Genomic DNA, 20,970 nt, shown 5'->3' on the forward strand with positions numbered 1-20,970 from the left:
AGAAGAACAGAAACCCAGAAGTTAAGTACAGACTGGAATTGAATTGAGGAGTTTGAGGTGGTTTATATTGAGAATAACAGGCAGCATTGAATTATAGACTGGTTTCAAATTGTGGAGTTCTGTGGTTTATTCACTGAATAACAGGCAGTGAGTTGAGGGTTCGATGTGCTTTATATATAGAATAACAGATACCTGGGAGTGAGCTACAGAGTTGGATACTAATGGTGGGGTTCATGGTGTTCTGTGTACAATAACAGATAACCAGGTATGGGAATGAGATTATCTAATTAGGGGTGGAGGGAAGGGACTTTATATCTCGAATAACAGAAATCCGGAAATGAGTAACAAGCAAGAATCTAGTTGAGGTGTTTGGGTTGTGAGTGCATACAAATCCAGGTGTGAATTACAGTCCTAGATCTAATTAAGGGGTTGAGATAATGTATATATAGAACAGATACCCAGCAGCGAGAAACAGACAGGAATCTAATTGAAGATTCAGTGTGGTTAATATATTGAATAATCGTAGAATTATACAGCACAGAAACAGTCCCTTTGGTCCAACCAATCCATACCGACCATAATCCCAAACTTAATTAGTTCCATTTGCCTGTGCTTTGACCCACATACGGGAGTGAATTACAGACAGGGATCTAATCTCGGGCTTCAGGCTGGTTTATATATAGAATAACAATACTAGGGAGCGAGTTGCACATTGGAAACAAATCAAGGGGTTCTGGTTGGTTTATATGTAGAATGGCAGGAATGAGTTACAGACTGGAAACTAATGGAGGGTTAGGGGTTGTTAATATATAGAAATACAGGTACCTGAGAGTGAGTTACAGTCTGGAATCTAATGGAGGGTTAGGGTTGTTCCTATATAGAAATACAGGTACCTGAGAGTGAGTTACAGACTGGAATCTAATGGAGGGTTAGGGTTGTTAATGTTTAGATCAACAGACCCCCAAGACTGAAGGACCAACTGGAATCTAATTGAGGGGTTCAGGGTGATTTATACATAGAATAACAGATATCAGATAGTTGATTAAAGGCTTTAACTGAATTGAGGAGTTTGAGATGGTTTATACTTAAAATAATCAGTACCTGGCAGTGAACTACAGACTGATTTCAAATCAAAGGGTTCACTGTGGTTTATGTATAGAATAATCGATTCCCTGAGTTACAGACTGGAATCTAGTTGAGGCTTCAGTGTGTTTTACATATAGAATAACAGATACCTGGAATTGAGCTAAAGAGTTGGAAACTAAGTGCAAGATGCACAATGTTCTCTTTAAAGAGTAGATACCCAGGTATGAGAATGAGATATGGACTGAAATTTAATCGGGGAGTTCAGTCTGGTTTTCTATGGAATAACAGATAATGGGAGTGAGTTAGACTTCCATTAAAATGTGATTTTATATAGAATAACAGATCCACAGGAATGAGTTACAAATGGGGATCTAATTGAGGATTTTGGGGTGGTTTATATGTAGAATAACAAATACTTGGGAGTTATTTACAGACTGGAAACTAATTGAGGGCTTCTGCATGTTTATACATAGAATAATAGATACCCGAGAGTGAGTTACAGACTGGAATCTAATTGAGGGTTTTGGGTTGTTGATCTATATAATAACAGATACCCAAGAGTGAGTTACAGACTGGAATCTAATTGAGGGTTTCAGGTTGTTTATCTGTATAATAACAGGTACTCGAGAGTGAGTTACAGACTAGAAGATAATTGAGGGTTTCAGGATGTTTATTTATAGAATAACAGGTACCCGAGAGTGAGTTACAGACTGGAAATTATTTGAGGGTTTTGGGTTGTTGATCTATATAATAACAGATACCCGAGAGTGAGTTACAGACTGGAAATTAATTGAGGGTTTTGGGTTGTTGATCTATATAATAACAGATACCCAAGAGTGAGTTACAGACTGGAATCTAATTGAGGGTTTCAGGTTGTTTATCTATATAATAACCGGTACCCGAGAGTGAGTTACAGGCTAGAAGATAATTGAGGGTTTCAGGATGTTTATTTATAGAATAACAGGTACCCGAGAGTGAGTTACAGACTGGAAATTAATTAAGGGTTTCGGGTTGTTTATATATAGAATAACAGATACCTTGGAGTGAACTGCAGACACATCACCTGTGTCAAGCTGGTTAGAGAAAACATCCCACGTGAATCGTGGCTGCTTATGTAAGAAATCAATCTGTGTCAGTCAGACGCCCCCAGAGTGCAAATGATGGTTCCATTGCGGGGGTTTGAGTGAGCTGCAAAGTGGGAGAATGCCAGTGCAATTAGACAGGAGCTGATGGCTTTCATTCCAAAACATTACAATAAGTAATGTGTAATAGCAGCAATGTTCCCTGGGGGCAGCTTCTGATCAACTGTGATTAATTGTTTTCTAGCCCACACATATTGTCTACAAGTGAGAGCGAATGAGCCGGAGGGACGGCAATCTCTGAGCCCTGTTCAAATTGTGAAACAACCTTTTTCACATTCAGCAGGTGTAGCCTCAGCTGGAGGAGAGAGGAACAAGCAATATCTCTCTGTCGTACGACTCAGTCTTCGCCAGCTCTCCATCCTTGGCTGGCTCGGCTACAACTCGCTGCAATGTGAAGCAGAACCTTGGTTTGTGCCCCCTCTCTCCATCTCTGTCAGCCATATGGCTCTCAGTGGGGAAGCGAAAATCTTCAGGTGTTAATAACACATGCGGGAAATGCGCCAAGCTCACAGCACCTGGCTACACTCTCCCATCTGCAGGTCTCTGCTGAATGGTTCTTGCTCTCCTCCCAGGAATGGCAAGGCAGTACTGGCTTGTACAGCTTGACCCAGCATGAGTCCACACCGTCAGTACAGTAGGTCATTATGTAAGTGGATAGAAGGGGGTGCATTCATAAATCTCTCTCCTAACTATGTATCTGAGTCATTGTACTGAGGAAGAGTGAGCATAGCAAGAACTAGCCAGATCTGAAGCAAGACATCCAGTCTCACCCTGGCAGCCTTCGCTGCAACAAGGACTTAGTAGAAATGGAGAGTGTTTGAGCCATTTGTGTCAGCATTGTTTGTACTCCCTCACTTGCTGTGTCCAGCTGTCACCATTTCTATCCTCTCTTTCTCTCTCTCCCTGTCTCATTATGCCTCTTTATTTGTGTGTGTGTCTCTCTCCTTGTCTCTATATTGTCATTGCCTGTCTGTTTCTCTCAGTCTCTAACTCTGTTTATCTCTTTTTTCCTTATTTTGTCTGTGTCTTTCTGCACCCCTCCTCCCCCTCTCTCTCCCTGTTTCTGTTTCTGTCATTCCCTCTTTCTGTATCTCTGTCTCTCTCTTTTTGTTCGCTCTGTGACACTTAGCCTCTTTCTTTCTGTCTCAATCTTTGTGTATGCCTCTCGCTCTCTCTCTCTCTCTTACTTCCAAGGAAATAATTATGTCCCACTGAAGTCCTTTCTGGTAACAGCTGCTATTTTGGTCATATTTGAAAATAAATTTTCAGTCAGAATTGCTTCAGTCAGAGATGGTTGTTGCAATCTTTTAGCTGCCTTCTCATCAATAAACTGTTCCTGCTGCAGCCACCTGGGTCAGCTAGATTCAATATCTTTATTCTTTTCGGATGTTGCTTTTGGTTACCTTGTGTTTCATTAGTAGGCACAGTTCCTGTTTGCTTTTTACTGTTGCTGACGAGGGGAAAGCATCAAGTTTAACTTAGCTCAGAAGAGTTGTCACAAGATCATAAGATGGATGAGGATGAGAAAAGTCATTCAGTTCTGTTATGATCAGAGCTCAGAATTTAATTAGACTTTACCAACAGCCTGAGAGCTGTGCCCATTTAGATAGATGCTTCCTCTCAGTTTGTTATCTTCAGGTTAACACAAATAGCTGAGTTTATTTTCACTTAAGATAATTACACAGAATTCAAAGAAGCAGTTCCAAGCTTTCCAATTTAAAGCCTTCCACTATCAGCTTCTGTGTATTATCCGAAATAAACTCAAGTATTAGAGTTAGCCTTAGGATCTAAGAGTCTATCAGATGATTTCGAGAGCAAGAGCATTATCAAACCTAAATCAAAAGTTAAATGAATAAACAGTCTGTAATCCACAGAAATGACCAGCAATTATTGTAAACTGCCAGCCTGGAATAAGCTTACCCTGTGCTTGAATTTGTTGGAATCCTTGTTTTCTTTCTTGTTGAGGTCAACAAAGTAATGTGTGATTCGCTCCCTGTCTTTCACATCAGTGTCCCAGCAGATCTTAAACGAATCGCAGGTAATGTTGGTGATTTTGATGTTGTGGGGTGTTGACAGCAGCTCCATTTTCTGTTGGGGAAGAAGGAAAGGACAGCATTTCTTAGACAACAAGGAGCAAGTTTCATTGCTTTGTGGCTACTTGATCCTCAGTACTGCTTCAGGGAAGTGCGAATTCTCTCAAAACTGAACAGCTACAACTTGCATTTAGGAGCACCTTTGGCATAGTAAAACATCTCCAAGGCACTTTATTGGAGCACTACAAGAAAGATTTGATGATGAGCCGCACAGGAATGATGAAGAGCTGACTCAAAAGGAGCTTTTATGGAACGTTTGAAAGGAGGAGAGAGAAAGGGAGAGACTAAGAGGTGTATGGAGGAAATTGCAGAGTGTAGTGTGCAAGGAACTGAAGGTATAAGCCCCAAAGGTGGATCTAAATCCAGAACGTTCAAAAGGCTAGAATTAAAAGATGCACAGAATCTTGGAAGGGTTGTGGGGCTGTTGGAGGTTACAGATAGTGGGATGGATGAGACTGTAGAGGGATTTAAAAGCATTTTAAAATGGCGACGATGCCAAACCAGGGGGTGAAGTTGTTAGCGAACGTGGGTGAATGTCTGAATTGTAATCAGTGCAAGTTCAGATACAGGCAGCGGGGTTTTGAATGGGTAGCATTTTTTGGGAGGCTGACTGGAGCATGTCAGAACAGTCAAGTCTAGAGGTGACAAAGGGATGGTTGAAGGTTTCAGCAGCAATAAGCTGAGTCAAGTGTCGAATTGATCACAGTTATAGATGGGAAAAAGTTCTGGTGATGGAAAGGTTATGCTTCCAGAAACTCATCTTGGAATTAAAACTTGCTCGAGGCTTGACAAGTTCCTGTGAGTGGAGTCAGTCCACTAATTAAGTTGGATATTTCAGAGCCACACATTGAACAGCCTTTCTGCACAAATTGTTCATTGCAGAAAGAACAGTGCATTCTGCAACTTGTTGAATATCCTTTCATGGTGATTGACAAAAAAAGTAACAGTGACCGAAGAAAAGACACTTTCTCGTAATGAGTGGTTCGGATTTGGAAACGGTGCCTGGGAATGTGGTGGCAGCAGGTTCAAACATTGCTTTCGAGAAAGGATTGAATCATTACCTAAAGCAGACACATCTGCAGAGCTCAGGAGAACAGGTCAGTGAGTGGGGTTAGCTAGGTTGATCTTGCAGCGAGCCAACTTGAACAAGTGTGCCTTCTATTAGAACATAGCACAGGAACAGGCCCTTCAGCCCATGATGTTGTGCCGAACATGATGCCAAACTAATCCCTTCTGCTTGCCCTTGGTCCATATCCCTTCATTTCTTGCTTATTCATATGCTTGTCTAAAAGCCTTTTAAACGCCCCTATCGTGTCTGCCTCCACTACTACCCCGGCAGCATTTTCCAGGCACCCACCACCCTCCGTGAAAAAAAACTTGCCCCTCACATTTCCTTTGAACTTTCCTCTCTTATCTTAAATGCATGTCCTCCAGTAATAGACATTTCAACTCTGAAAAAGGTTCTGACTGTCCAGGTTCTGAAAAAGGTTATGCCTTTCATAATGTTATATACTTCTATCGGGTCTCCTCTCAGCCTCTGCCACATCAGAGAAAACAATCCTAGTTTGTCCAGCCTCTCTTTCTAACTTATTCCCTTGAATTCAAGTAGCATTCTGATAAACCTCTTCTGCACCCTCTCCGAAGCCTCCACAACCTTCCTATAATGTGGTGACTGGAATTGAATGCAATTTCTAAATGTGGTATAACCAAAACTTTGTGAAACTGCAACACCTCTTTGGACTCTTGTACTCAATGCCCTGACCAATAAAGGCAAGCAATCTCTACATTTCTTCACCCTGTCTATTTGTGTGGCCCTTTCCAGGGAGCTATGGATTAGGATTCCAAAATCATCAATGCTGTTAAGGGTCCTGCCATTAACTATATACTTTCCCTTAACATTTGATCTCCCAAAGTGCAACACCTCACGCTTGCCTGGATTAAACTCCTTATTCTGTAAACATTCAATGAAATTATCCATCCGTTCCTTCAGCCCTTGGGCATTCTCTTTCTGCCATGCACTTACAAGGTTATGACCCCATTGAAGTAAGGGGAAAAGTCCTGCAAACATCATCCCAATGTGGTACTTGTATGATCCCAGTTGCAAGGAAAGGGTTAGTCAAGATCATATCATGTCTCAGACTAACTTCAATACTTGGTTTGCAACATCGCTATTAATGTTCCCAAGACTGTCGTATAGTTAGCCTTTGTTGAGAACGGAAGTATGATTCAATGTTAAAAGTATTGATCACTGAACATTTGGAAGCATGAATAACCCTTGGCTGGTTTGAATGTAAAGTCATTGAGGGAAACAAATTAAAGATTAGCAGTTCTGAACCGTCTGTTAAGTGTAATGGAATTGTATTCACTAAATGTGGATTCAGGAATGACACATTCTCAAGGGCAGTTAGAGATGGACAGTAAATGCTGGCCTAGCCTGCAATGCCCACATCTCATGAATAGGTACAAAATTAATCTTGCGAAAAAATTGTTTATAAATAATTATACTGGCCTCCTTAGCCCAAAAGGAACTGAGTTAACTGGCAAGGAAAGAGTCACAGAGATATACAGCTTGGAAACAGACATTTTAGTCCAGCCCGTCCATGCCGACCAGAATATCCTAACCTACTGTAGTCTCATTTGCCAGCACTTGGCCCGTATCCTCCTAAACTATTCCGATTCATGTCCGCATCCAGATGCCTTAAGTGCTGTAATTGTACCAGTCTTCAGCACTTTCTCTGGCAGCTCATTCTATGCCAACACCACTCTCTGCATGAAAAGATTGCCCGTTAGGTTCCTTTTATAACTTTTCCCTCTCACCGTAAACCTATGCCCATCTAGTTCTGGACTCCCCCAACCCAGGGAAAAGACCTTGTCTATTTATCCTATCCACGCACCACACGATTTTATAAACCTCTATAAGGTCACCCCTCAGCATCTGACGCTCCAGGGAAAACAGCCCCAGCCTATTCAGCTTCTCGCTGTGGCTCAAATCATCCAACCCAGGCAACCTCCTTGTCAATCCTTCCTGAACCCTTTCAAGTTTCACAACATCCTTCCAATAGGAAGGAGACCAGAATTGCACACAATATTCTAAAAGTAGCCAAGAAGTGCATGTTGAATTATATTCTCATTATTTGGCATTGTGATTTCACCTTATTTCTGTGCCTGTTAGAGAGAAATGGGAGAAAAAAAATGGACAAAAAGGGACAGTTTGTCATGAGTGTCAAAATTGATAATGTTTTGATTTGTTTTCAATACCGAACTCAAGGTGGTACTCCATTTGAATCAGTGTGGCTGTGAGTACCATCGTTAGGTTTAGACGTTACAACATGTGACACGTAAGATGACAAAGCCTCCATCTCCCATCAATATTAAGAGGATTTGGACATGGGGTTACCAAGTTTGAAAGGTTTTCCACCTCATCCACTTCTGTGCCTTTTTCGCTGATGTCAAAGCTTCTTGGGTACAAAACTGTTTAAATTCACAAAAAGCAGAGGGGCAAGTGGGAGAGTTGTACTGTGTTTTTTTGGAAAAGGATCGTTTCTCAACCATTGGATTCCTTAAGAATGTAAGTAAAACCTGGAATAGATCATTCAAACCTGCTGCACCATTCAGAAATGGTTATGATTGATTTCCTGCCTCAATTCCACTTTGCCACCCACTCCACATCTCCCTTGATTTCCTAAGAAATTAAAATGCCTCAAACTCAGATTTAAGTATACTCCACAGTGCAGCATCGAACACCCTCATATGAGAATGTGATTTTGCTCTTTGGATACTGAATTCCTTTGAATTGAATTTTGAATCAGGAAACCAAGTTTTAGGAAGTCCTTAGATGATTGGATTAAAATATGTTTAAAGACGTGTCAACTCGGAAAGGGGCTGGGTGTATTTGAATGGTGTAGCAAGCTCTGTGTGTAGAAATAAAGAAGCTCCTTCACAAATAGGCTCAGTCATGCTCAGCACCTCACACTGAAGTAATTTACCCTCGTCTCAAACCAAAATGGCCACCCTCTCCTCTTGAGCTGGCATGTGCTCTTGATTACACCATGGTTTATCCTTGTGATCAATGTTCTAACCATGTCCCAAGATCAATATGGCTCTTGAAACATTGAGATCCAGTATTTTTAGACTTTAAAAGCGAGCAGGCACCTGCACTGCATACAAACAAGGAGCAGGAGTGGGTCATTCAGCCCCTCATTTAAGATAATTATGGCTGTTCTGTATGTAACCGCACATGCACATCTCCACCTACTGGTGTTTCAATTTTTATTCCTCCACTTACAAGGTTAATGCTTAACATGTCAGGCAAATAACTTCAGCCATTAGCATTACAGTCAATTCCAGCAATGTTTATGCTCTCAAATTAAGTGCTCTTGCTATTTCAGGCGATATGGTTTGCACTAGTGGTAAACATTGATGATATATCCTTGATACCTTTGCTTAACAATAATCAAATATCTCAGCCTTGGTAAAACTAGTCACCCTCTTCTACCGACACTCTTATAGGAAAGAGATTTACAGTGTTTTCTGTTTCCTGACTTCACTCGAGAGAGGTCTATCTCTAATTTTCAGATGATAGCCCTTGTTCTTGAATCCCACACCAAAAGAAATAGTTGCTGCCCACCCCATTGAATTCCCTGAATGTTTGAATGAGAGAAACTCTCAACCTGTGACACTGAAAGGAACACAGGCCTCGAGTCATCCATGGCCGAATGAATGACAGAACAGGCTCAAATGTTCTATTCCTTGTGTCCTTATGTTAGTGTATCCTAGCCATTTACAAAATACTCTAATTTACAGATATTGGATCCAAGATGCCAGAAAAGTTACGAAGGATATCGGCTAAGTGCAGAAAAATGGGAATAGTTTAGTTTGGGAAATTTGATCGGCAAGCATGAATTAGACCAAAGGGTCTATTTCCTTGCTGTATGACTCGATGACCCCACATTTGCCCAAACAGCCCACTCAGTCGTTTCATCCATCAGATTCCTTTGCAATGGATTTGTAGCAATGACTGATGGGTGGGTAAATGGAGGGTGAACGTGTAAGGGTTGGCGTGAGTTTGGACATGGATGGAAAGACAATGAAGGACAGAGTTATAGAGAACAGAGTACACAAGGTAGACTGAGAGAGTTAATCTGTGTATTCATGCTATCATGTACCTGTAGTGTCTGTGACCTCTTGATGTATTTTTAATACAAGAAAATGTTGCATCATTAGTGCTTGGAAAAGTGAAATATTTCATTTCTTGTTGCTATGGTAGCAGTGCTCTTCCAAAAGGAAATGGGCTGATCATGAAGATATTTTTTCACCATGATCTGCACCGAGATGGTAATTCAGCCCCTCTTGTTAAGGGACCACTTCTCCTTCCCATCCTAACAGTGAATTTATTCCTATTTCTGTTCAATTTTATCAATGTCTGCAGCCGCCTGATTGCTTCTTATCAAGGACGAAGTGTTTGAGTATTTTAAACAGGCTTCAACACACAGACACAATCCTTTTGTGTGCCTTGAACAGTAATTAGCAGCTTCTCTCTCAATGATTGTCTCAATGTACATTTATAAGTGTTTAATGTGTACATAGTTTTCTCTCTCTCTCTCTCTCTCTCTCTCTCTCTCTTTGAGTATATATTTGGTAGGCTATTCTATAAAAATAGAAGCTCTGGATTTTAAATTGAGGACATGGAGCATCATTAAAAATGCCGATTGTCTTTTCCCTCAATATCAATTTATTAAGTCATCCCTTTGTCCTCTACGCTCACTGACTGGTTTGCTTTCTAAGCATGGGGTGAGACCATTTTGCCCCAAGTTAGTACATTAGTGCCATTCACAGGGCTAGGTATTCTCACCTTGCAGAGATGGTGGGGGTCATATATTTCAGCTGTTGCAGATCTCTAGAAACCATTATTTTGTCTCTGAGGTAAGGCCTGCAGCATCTACATTTTCTCAATTGCACTTGAATGAATCAATTGTTACTGTGCCCTAAATCTGAAGTGTTATATTGTAAACCCAAAGTGATTATGTTGCTAAGATTGGTTACATCAATGCACTCTCTCTGGAAGGAAGAATGGCATCGATCCCTTCAAACTGTTGGCTGTGCTGGTGGGTTCATATATCAGCGGAAATGTGAAACAATGAGCAAAGGGAACCGTTGGGACTTTCTACTTTAAGTGGATTCTAACTGCGGGATGATAGACTATGGTACAGACAGTACAAGTGTTATGACAATGCTATTCAGGGACACAGTGAAGCAGACACAAGAAACTGTGCACTTGGGGATGATGGGAAGAGCAGATTAAGTAAGAGGTATGGTGGGTAGTTGGGATTGATGGATGTAGGGAGAAAGTGGGACTAAAGGGTATGTTGAGAAGGAGGGTAAGTGGGATTGAGGAGAAGATGGCTAAAAGGGATTAAAGAACATTGAAGAATGTGGGTAGGTGGGATTGGGGGATTTAGGGAGAAAGTGGGATTGAGGATATGGGGAGGTAGGGATTGAGGGGTGTGGGTGGTGAGTGAGGATTATGGTAGGTGGGAATGATTGTGATGGAGGGAAAGTGGGTACCGGGATTCAGCAATTGGGAGAAAGGGGAGTGCATAGGTGCACAGGGTATAGCTAGAGAGGGTGAGTGGGTGGAATCAAGGGTTAGAGGGAGAAAGGGTGAGTGTGTGGGATTTGGGGATAGGAAGAGACGGTGAGTTGGTGGGATTTGAGACAGGTGAATGAGGAGATTTGAGGATGGGGAGAGAGGGTGGGATTTGGGATAGGGTGATTGTGGGGGTATGGTGATCGGGAAAGAGGGTGAGTGAGTATGATTTGGGGATGGGGAGGGAGGGTGAATGTGTTGGAGTTGGGATAGAGGGAAAAGGTGATGGAGAGTGAAGCTGTCAAATAAAGATATGATTAGTTCCTTTCATTTTACAACATTGTTGGCATACGTGAAACTTTGTTTTACTTTCTATTTGGATGTGGAATGTCAGTTCCTTGGGGAGTTCACAATCCAATTGGACATTGGCAGATTTAGTTCAAATTCAGGAAAGGCAGTTTGGATGTGCCAGGTACATGATTTCCTGCACTCATAAAACAATGCAGTTCAAAAACAAGGAATGAAAAAAAACATTTATGCTAATGACAAATTTATATTCAAATACATTTTGCAAGTAAATGAAAGTGTTTTAATAAATGACATCCACACTATAATAATGATGGATGCAGCTGATTAAAATGAAGAAGGTTCTGGAATGTGTGCCACTGCAGGGTTATGGGAGCTGACAGCTGGAATAGTTAGTGTCATTTTATCATCAATTCCTCACATTATACAAATGTTAAAAGCTAGCATTACAGATTTAATTGCAACCTTTTCATTATCAGGCTGTTAACTCTTAACCATCCGGCTCTGTGCTTGTCAGAAGAATGTAATTTCCTTATCTCACTGAGGCTGCTAAAAGACCACATGATGACAGACCATAACTCCCCTATTCAATGCAGTGGGACTCGAGAGTCCTGTTTAACTCAGATAAACATCACTTTCAGGCTGTGCAGCACTCACTCAGTGCTGCACTGGAGCATCATCCTTGATTTTTGCGCTCAAAGCCTGGAGTCGGGCTTGAACCAAGAATCCCTTGATCCAGGTAATAATAATGCTGCGGTATGCTTGCAGGCCTGCCCTGTTTTCACTTGATCTCATTCACTTTCTCGAAGGGATGGCCAGGGAGTGATTAAGAGCTCGAAGCTCTGCTCTTCCCATGCCAATTGCAGATAACTTCTGCCAAGTCTCAGAGCATTGGATATTGGGCCAACCCAGGATCAAACTTGTCCTGTTCTGCATGATTCAGTATCCCACCGGGAATTGTATAATTTTACAACTGGGCTGTAAAACAAGCGGTTTTGTTTCAGCGGCAAGCGCTGTCTGTGAGGTTGAATTTCACAATCTAATATGCATAGATCTTTCTTGCGCTATTCTGTCAACATGAAAATAAGGAAGAAGATGCAGAGAAACTATTATCATGTAGGCAGTTGCTGTGCATTGGATTAAAAGACATGCATACATACTTGAGAAAAGAAATCGCCTGCAACAGAGAACTGGCTCAGGAGTGGGACTAATTAAACAGATGTTTCAAAGAATCGGTAGACTTATAACAGGCTGTATGGTGTTGTTTCCTCTGGTCTAAGATTCCTTTGTTCTCGTTTCTGATCCCAGGTTAGTTATGACTGTGAAATACTGAGATAGCAGCTTGCACTGTTATGATGAACAGGGGAATGAGCCATTGGAGGTGCAGTGAACTGCCTTCTTGGCTGTCCTCAAACCGCAGCCAAGGCCACCTGGAAGAACAAGGAGCTTCAGATATGTAGGAACATCGCCTGGATGTTCTTCTGCAAGCCACACACCATCCTGAAATGGAACTATATCAATCATCCTTTTCTGTCGCTGGATCAAAGCCCTGATACTCCCTCCTTAATGGCAGTGTGTGCATGTCCATCTTGCTCATGAACTGTATCGGTTCAAGAAGGCAGCTCATCACCTCCTTCTCAAAGGGCAGTTAGGGATGGGCAATCAGTGTTGGGCTTACCAGTGATGCTCATGTCCCATGGACAAACTAAAGAAACAACAGAAATGATGTGTTTTACATTGGACCTTGTGACTTTTCCATCTCTGAGGTGAGGCAGATTCATATCTCTCTTGTTCCCTCCAGTTCTGCATTGAAGGCATCAAACAGAACCAGGCTGTTCAGCCCAGTGACTCCATGCTGGTGTTCCTGCTGTTTCTGAGCTGTCCATATAATCTCTTTATCTCTGACCTAGCAGCATATTCTTCTCTTCCTTTCTGTCCTTGTGCTTACCCAGCTTCCGCCAATATTGACTTGAAATGCTATTGACTTTAGCCACTTCATCTCGGAGCGAGTTGCGTATTCTCGCCACTCTCTGAGCAAAGCCATTTGTCCTGAATTCCTGATCAGGTTTATGAACAAGTACCTTGTTTTTATGTAGTTCTGATCTCCCAACATGGAAACATCTTCTCCATGTTTACCCAATCAAACTTTTCATAATCTTAAAGAACTGCTATTAAGTCACTTTTCAGCCATCACTTTTCCAGAGAAAAGTGCTCAAATGGACTGTCAATTCTATCTGGATGAATGGGTTCAGATGGAGCTGGATGGAAATTTCTTCCCCAGTCTCCTTCTTGTGCTCCCTTCCCGAAACAACAGATGCACAGTTGCTGAATAGGCCCTGTATAAGAGACTGGTTAGACCTGAAGTGGAGTATTGCGTACGTTTCGGTGTGCAACATAATAAGAAAGATGTGACTGCATTGACAGAGTGCAGAACTGATCTTGAAAAATGGTTCCAGGAATGAGGAACTTTGTTATGAGGATAGGATGATGAAGTTGGCACTGTTCTTCTCGGAGAGATGAAGATTTCATAGAGGTTTTAAAATCATGAACTAGCTGGAAAGAGCGGATAGGGAGAAACGATACCTGAGAACAGGACATTAGATTTAAAGTCATTTGCAAAAGGAGCATATGTGATATGAGAAAAAACACAGCGAGTAAGGTATGGAATGCACTGCCTGGAAGTGTGTTGGCGGCAGTTTCAAATGAGGCATTGGAAGATTATTAAGATATAAGTTCCGTACAGGGGTATGGGAGAATGCAGGAGACTGGTGCTCTGTCATGGTATTCAGTTAACAAGCCTGTGCAGGCACCTTGGGCTGAATGGCCTCCTTCCCCACTCTAAGACTTATGTGTTTCTGACTTGAGTCTGACCTCTCAGGCTTGAAGAATTTAACCGTGTCCCTCCAATCTGCAGTGCTGAATTAAGGCAAGTATTTTATCTCCAGAAACTTTCCGTGCCATTCTGCAATGTTTACCTCACCGCTTTGAAGTCCATAGTCTGACAGAGTGACCCTGTTGCAGTTGTGTTACACACAGTGAAGCAGTGTTAAAGGGGATGGTGATAGAGCCACTGCAGTCATCCCTCAGTGATTGGGGAAGTGGTGAGGGGGTTGGGTGGGGGGGGTGCGGGATTGCAGGGGTGAGGTGGGGGGACCTTCATAGGAATCTGTGCTCCATGACTTCAGACTGAGCAACACGATAAGTTGGGAAAGCTGTTTGCAGAGCAAAGAGAAATCTTGCTTGCTGTTGAAAACAAGAGTAAGAAAGTTGTGCGAATCTTTGTAAAAACTGGGTCAGCTTGAGGTGGAGTATGTGGCCAAGTTTGCACACCTCACTTTAGGATTTAAGTCTAAACTTATAAGGTAGAGCAGGAAAGAAGGTATTAAAGACTTGAGTTCTCAGGACAAATGTCAGAACAAGGTCAAAGTGAGGACTGCAGATGCTAGAGATCAGAGTCGAGAGTACAGCAAGTCAGGCAGCATCCGAGGACAGGAAAATCGACATTTCAGGCAAAAACCCTTCATCAGGAATGAGGCTGGGAGTCTCAGGGATAGAGAGATAAATGGGATGGGAGTGGGGTGGAGGGAGGTAAGGGAGGGGGAAGGTAGCTGAGAGTGCAGTAGGTGGATGGAGGTGGGGGTAATGGTGTTGGGTCAGAGAGGAGGGTGGAGTGGATAGGTTGGAAGGAAGATGGACAGGTAAGACAGGTCTGGAAGGCAGTGCCAAGCTGGAAAGTTGGAACTGGGATAAGGTGGGGGGAGGGTAAATGAGGAATCTGGTGAAGTCCACGTTGATGCCATGGGATTGGAGGGTCCCGAGGCGGAAGATGAGTCGATCTTTCTCCAGGCGTCGGGTGGTAAGGGAGTGGCAATGGAGGAGGCCCAGGACCTGCATGTCTGGGAGGGGGAGTTAAAGTGTTCAGCCACAGGGTGGTGGAGTTGGTTGGTTGCTCCAGAGATATTCTCTGAAGTGCTGTGCAAGCAGGCGTCCTGTCACCTCCCATGTCGAGGAGACTGCCTTGGGAGCAATGGATACAGAAAATAGCGTGTCTCAGTGCAAGTCGCCACTCCATTCGCATAGTCTGGACTCCAAGTCAGGGTGGTTTGTGTTTGAGCAGGATACATCAGAGAAAGATTGAATTAAGAAGGGTTTCAACAAAATTGCTGTTGGAAACTGCTTTCTGTGGCAGGAGAGTTGGTAACCAGGGAAGATGGATGTAAGACAATTGGCAAAAAAATCTAGAATTCAAATCTAGAATTTTTTTTACACTGTACACTTTCTGGTCAATTTGAAAGGGTTTTTGGAACAAATTTGTTTGGAGCATTCAAATGATTATATACCTGGAAAGGATTTGCAGAGCTATGAGGAAAGAGCAGTGAAACAGGACTAATTGGATAGCTCTTTCAAAGAGATAACACGGGTATGATGGGCCAAATGGCCTCCTTTGAGCTACATGATTATATAATACTGAGGACTCATTCTACCCAATCAACCCATAAATAACTAACGATGAAATTCTAGTCAGTCACTGCTCTCATTCTGACTTGACTCCAAAATCAATAAAGACCTCTGCGGAGTTTGCCAGGATAGGTACATTGTCTGAGTATTTCTCATCTCAAGAGGAGTAGTGTTGCATGAAATAACCCAGAATTGCCCAGAGAGAGCATTCTTGGGGAACGTTTGCTCCTGCATTTCAGTATATAGTCTGCTTCCAGAAATTTAATGCAGATAATGATGAATCAGATTGAGCAAACCAGCTGGCTTCCAGTGCAGAGCAAATAGTTTGGAGGTGAATTGCATTGATACTGCCAGATTGTTGTTAAAAACCCGCCTGATTCACTCAAGTGCTTCAGGGAGGAAATCTGCCATTTGTAACCCAGTCTGGTCTGCCTGTGACTCCAGACTCATAGTAATGCGGATGACTGTTAACTTCTCTCTGTAGTGATCTGGCAAGCCTTGCAGTTATCGAACTGCTACAGAATGAAGCTCTGTGAGTGTACCTCCATCATGTAGTCTGCACTGGGTCAAGAAAGTGGCTTGCTACCATCTTCCTTGAAGGGTGAGCAGTAAATACTGGCCTTGTGAGTGGTTCTTATATTCCCAAAACAATTAAAAGAATAACACTTGTACTGAGGGAAGCATACGGTCCATTGTATGTCTGGCTCTCTATAAGAACTATCTGCTCTGTCCCATTCCCTGAAAGCCCCAAAAGCTCCCACAGCCTGAAATCAAGGATAATGGATACAACACATCATAGGTAATATCGAACCTGGGTATTACTGAAAGAAAGGTAGGTTGCTGAAGCAGGGTGTCCACTGTTTGCTGTAGCTCTGCACCTGGGCAGCTCTTGCAGAACCACCCCAAATGTGATAATAACCAGTTTAAGACAATTTATCAAACTTATAATGTGACTCATTTACACTTGGTAGAAGCGACCAACATTCATAGAAAGTGACCTGTACTCTGCAATTGCAGGGCTAAGATCGGCCCATGATCCTTTTTTTTTGAATTGCCCAGAGCTTGGAGAACCTATGGTTCTCTCTTGCTTTCACCACAGCTAGTCAGAGTTCACTCGCCAACCAATCGGTTCCGTTTATACTCATATCATAAATTGTTGTGATCACTTGAAATTTGGCATTCTTGTGTGACTCCTGACAAAAGTCTTTGACGATATTTTTCTCTTTTCACCAATTTATTAAAAAGTTGTCAAAGGCAGTCCCCCCGTGGGGTTGAAATGTGCATGGTGCTCTCATGATCAGGCATGCTTTTAATGATATTTTGGGTAAAATTGAAGCTCTGGTAGCTTGTGTTTGTCCAGCACTGACAAATCAATGAATCCACAGAGCTGAGATTCACAAGTCGCAGTGAGACTATTTTGAAAAATTCTGTTTGGAGTTGGTTTTGCTAATATTGGTCCTGTGATGCCACATTAGATGGTGATTACCAGAGTGGTATCGCAGCTGCAAGGCAACTCTGTGGGATTTAATCATTGGCCTGGTTCCAGTACTGGAAGGCAGTCACTGGTACAGTGGCCTCATTCACTCAACACTTTAATAGCTCCCAGGAACAAGGGAAAGTGACTCAGGCAAAAGCTAATCATTTACTTCTGAAAGGACTGATTGCATCCAGGGGGAATCCCGTTGTGTTGGGGCACGTGTGAGTGGGACCTGTGGATGTCAGTGCTTGGAGTAGTGGAGTTTGTAGACAGGATGTCACTGTTGCTCAAGTTGGACTCCCAAAGCCAAGAGCTGGTCGAGGTGGTCTGAAGTATCCATTGCCCACGCTTCTTAGGGAAGATAGGAAAACAAATTCTTTCCAAGAGCTGGTGCAGACAGGATAGGCCAAATAGCCTCTTTCTGCACTGCATTATTTGTCATCCTCCTAACGTCTTGCAGAAGGATGATTGTGTTGGATGTGTGTAGAATTGAGATTAAAGCCATCAACAGCAATCAACTGCCCTTCAGGGGATAGCTACAGTTACACCTGCCCTATCTCTCTCTCTCTCTCTCTCTCTGTCTCTCTCCCTCTCTCTCTCTCTCTCTATACACACACACACACACACACACACACACACCCCTTGCCTGTGAAAAAATGCATAACCCTAAATAATCGACAAGGCAATGTCATTTTTTTTAAACGTTCGCACACATTTGGAGATGCCAATCATTTTCCATTAAATACATTTACTCCTGAACACCTACCTGCACATGACTCACTGTAGTGAGTTTCTTCAAAATAAAAGAACAATTCATCCAGACTAATAGCAAAATGGATGTGGTTTAAATGTTTCAGTAAAATGTGCAATATTCACAAGAGGCATTGTGCAGACACTGATCTATGCTGCCCTTTGAAGCTGTGAACTAGTTTGCTACGTGACATACAGGATCACCTGGACTGGAGCTGACCATTTCAAAATTGCAGAGTCAAGACAAACAGAACACCATTTCTTCGAGTTCTGAGCTCTCTGGTAGTGACTGTACCTCTACTGGTATAAACATGCACTCTTTGACAAACTCTGATTTGTACAATTATCCTCCAAACATTGGCTGCATCCCTTCTGATTTCTGTAACCTTCTGTCACCTTGCAATTACCTTCTGAGTTTTCTGCATTCCTCCACTTCGAGACACTTGCTCACCTCTGACTTCCACTATATCTTCAGTGGCACACATGCCAACAGCTGCCTGGGCCCCAAGCTCTGGTCTTCCATCTCCAAATCTCTCTGCCTTGCTCTCCTCCTTTAAGACACTCCTTTAGAAGCTTTTGGTTGCCTGTTCTAATGTGCCTTTATGCGGCTTAGTGTCAAATATACATGAAAACAAGAAATCAGGGCAGGAATAGTCCATTCAGCCATTTGAACCTGCTCGCCCCTGCATGCCAGGGCAGGCAGAGGCAAAGTGATAATGTCACCGGACTCATAATCCAGGGAACCTGGCTAATTAACTGGGTTCATGGGTTCAAATCACACCATGGTTGATGGTGAAATTTGAATTTAATTGAAAATAAATCCAGAATAAAAGGCTATCCTAATGGTGACCTTTGTCATATAAATTCATCTATTATTTTCTCGCGAAGGAAATCTGGCAATCTTACCTGGTCTGGCCTGCATCTGACTCCAGACCCACCGCAATGTGGCTGACTCTGAGCAATTAGGGCGAGGCAATAAATGCTGGCCTAGTTGGTGACGCCCACATAGAAAGAATGAATAAAACATACGTTCATGACTGAACTCTCTGTCAATTCCACCTTCCCTCTCCTATTTGCTCAGAAATCCATCCGCAAGTGTGCTCAACATCTGAGCATCTGTTTCAAAGATTCACAGTATACTGTGTGAAGGAGTCTCTCCTGATCCTAATCCTGAGTGGCCGAACATTTCGTGCAATCTCATATGCTAGCCTCTGCCATGAAACTGTCCAGGATACTTGAGCATATTAACAGCCAATTGGAAGAATATACTTGCAAAGGAAATACACTGTGCTATAAAAACACAAATTTACTCCACGGGAGATGTGCCCTGCCACTTCACTTTTCTGACATGCACACAACGTAACAAATAAATTTTCTAACCTGGAGAACTGAATAGCAGTTTCTATTCCTGCAGATCAACAGAAGGAGGAGGATGTTGCTGCTTTCCAGGGGTGGATAGTTGTCCCCGTCAGCCACAGCAGAGGGAGAGAGAGAGAGAGAACGAGAGAGACAGCAAGTGAGGTGTGTTCAGTAATCGCGTCATGCATGGATCTGTACAAGACCAGCGTTGTCATCGCTGTTCAGGCATGCTGCACTTGCCAGCATGCAGCTGCAGGGCATCAATCCATAGGTTCTGACTCACCAGCCAATCTGCCAGGATCTGGCAAAAAGAGCGGCAGAGTGTATGATAGGAAGTCTTTCCCACCACTCTAAGCACAGGCTCTTCATGGTGTACTTGAGACTAAGTCAGCAGAAAGCATTTGAAGACAAATACATGATGGAACATTGATGGAATCAGGATGAGGGTGGCCATTTGGCTCTTCCTGCTAGCTCATTGAAGAAAATATCCAATTAGCTACACTCTTGCCTACAAGCTCCAGACACCACCCCCCCCAACCAACCTCCACCTCATCCAACCAACTCTTTGCTCCTCAGCCCTTCAGAATAGTATTTTTCTAAGTGAGATTGCCTTTAAAACCAGAGGAAGCAGCTGAAGATTTCCAGTTGTTTGGAGGGCTCTCACAAACCCACTGCACATTTCAAAACCTTTCTGCCTCTTTACTCACAATTAATACACAATCAGAGCCCCTCTTGCTTTTAAATCTTGAAATCTTTCCCAAGTTCTGCCAGCCTCCAGGAACAATGGGGGAGCTTCAGATTTACATGGGAGTGCATAGATTAATTCAGAGAAGCAACTAAGTGTGGATTGTGGAAAACAAAGAGTCCCTTTTTTGCTCCCTTGTTCTCATTCTGACTTAGAATGGTCTCGCTTTTGGAAATGAGGAAATCAGTGCCCCTAATCTGCTAGACAGTGTATTAAACGGCACATCAGAACCCTGTGATGATGCACAAATCTTTGTTGAGTGTTCTGTGTCCACAAGACTACAAAGATGTACTCATCCTGGAGAAGGTGCAGACAAGAGGATTCCAGAACTGAGAGATGGTCCACAGGTGTGAACAGGCTGGAATCACAGCAGTTACTTTGCGCACTGCATGCTCCCTCACTATAATACTAACCCCATAATTTGTTTTAATGATACTTATTGATAAATGTAAGGCAAGACACAAGGGAGAGTTCCCCTGCTCTTTTATGATATAATGCAATCAAGCCTAGAGGTGTTGTATCTACTAGTGAGGGCAAATACGGTTGTCAAATTTAACATTTCAACAAACAATGCCATATCATGACAGTGCAGTGCTCCCTCAGTAGTACACTTGAGTATCACCCTAGGTCATGTGCACAGTTCTGAGGAATGGTCACTGGACCAGAAACGTTATCTCTGATTTTTCTCCAGAGGTGCTGCCAGAGGTGCTAAGCTTTCCCAGTAGTTTCTGGTTTTGTTTCTGATTTCTCGTGTCTGCAGTCATTTTGGTTTTTGTTTATGTGCACAGCTGTTCATTTCAGTGCGGTTTGAACCCACAGTCTCATGACTCTTGAGACAAGCATACTGTCAACTGAGCTTCAGCTGATAACTGACACGGGCAAAACCAAAAAGAGAAAGCAGTTTGACCCGTCCGAGATTCCATCTTTCAGGGCCCCCTCTGCCAATGTAAAAGACCTCATGGCACTGT

At 42.7% G+C, this 20,970-nt stretch overlaps 1 protein-coding gene across 1 annotated transcript in view; it reads right to left on the reverse strand.

Moving 5' to 3' along the window:
• LOC132836950 (phytanoyl-CoA hydroxylase-interacting protein-like) overlaps positions 1–20,970 on the reverse strand; it is a 52,676-nt gene that overhangs the window by 12,820 nt on the left and 18,886 nt on the right. The window contains exon 2 of the mRNA XM_060856537.1: positions 4,149–4,316. Within this exon, the coding sequence (XP_060712520.1) occupies positions 4,149–4,313 (165 nt within the window). The 5' untranslated portion in view covers positions 4,314–4,316. The remainder of the gene's footprint in view (positions 1–4,148; positions 4,317–20,970) is intronic.

The sequence above is a fragment of the Hemiscyllium ocellatum genome, chromosome 48 (genome assembly GCF_020745735.1).
Source record: "Hemiscyllium ocellatum isolate sHemOce1 chromosome 48, sHemOce1.pat.X.cur, whole genome shotgun sequence".
In the NCBI taxonomy this organism is placed as follows: Eukaryota; Metazoa; Chordata; class Chondrichthyes; order Orectolobiformes; family Hemiscylliidae; genus Hemiscyllium; species Hemiscyllium ocellatum.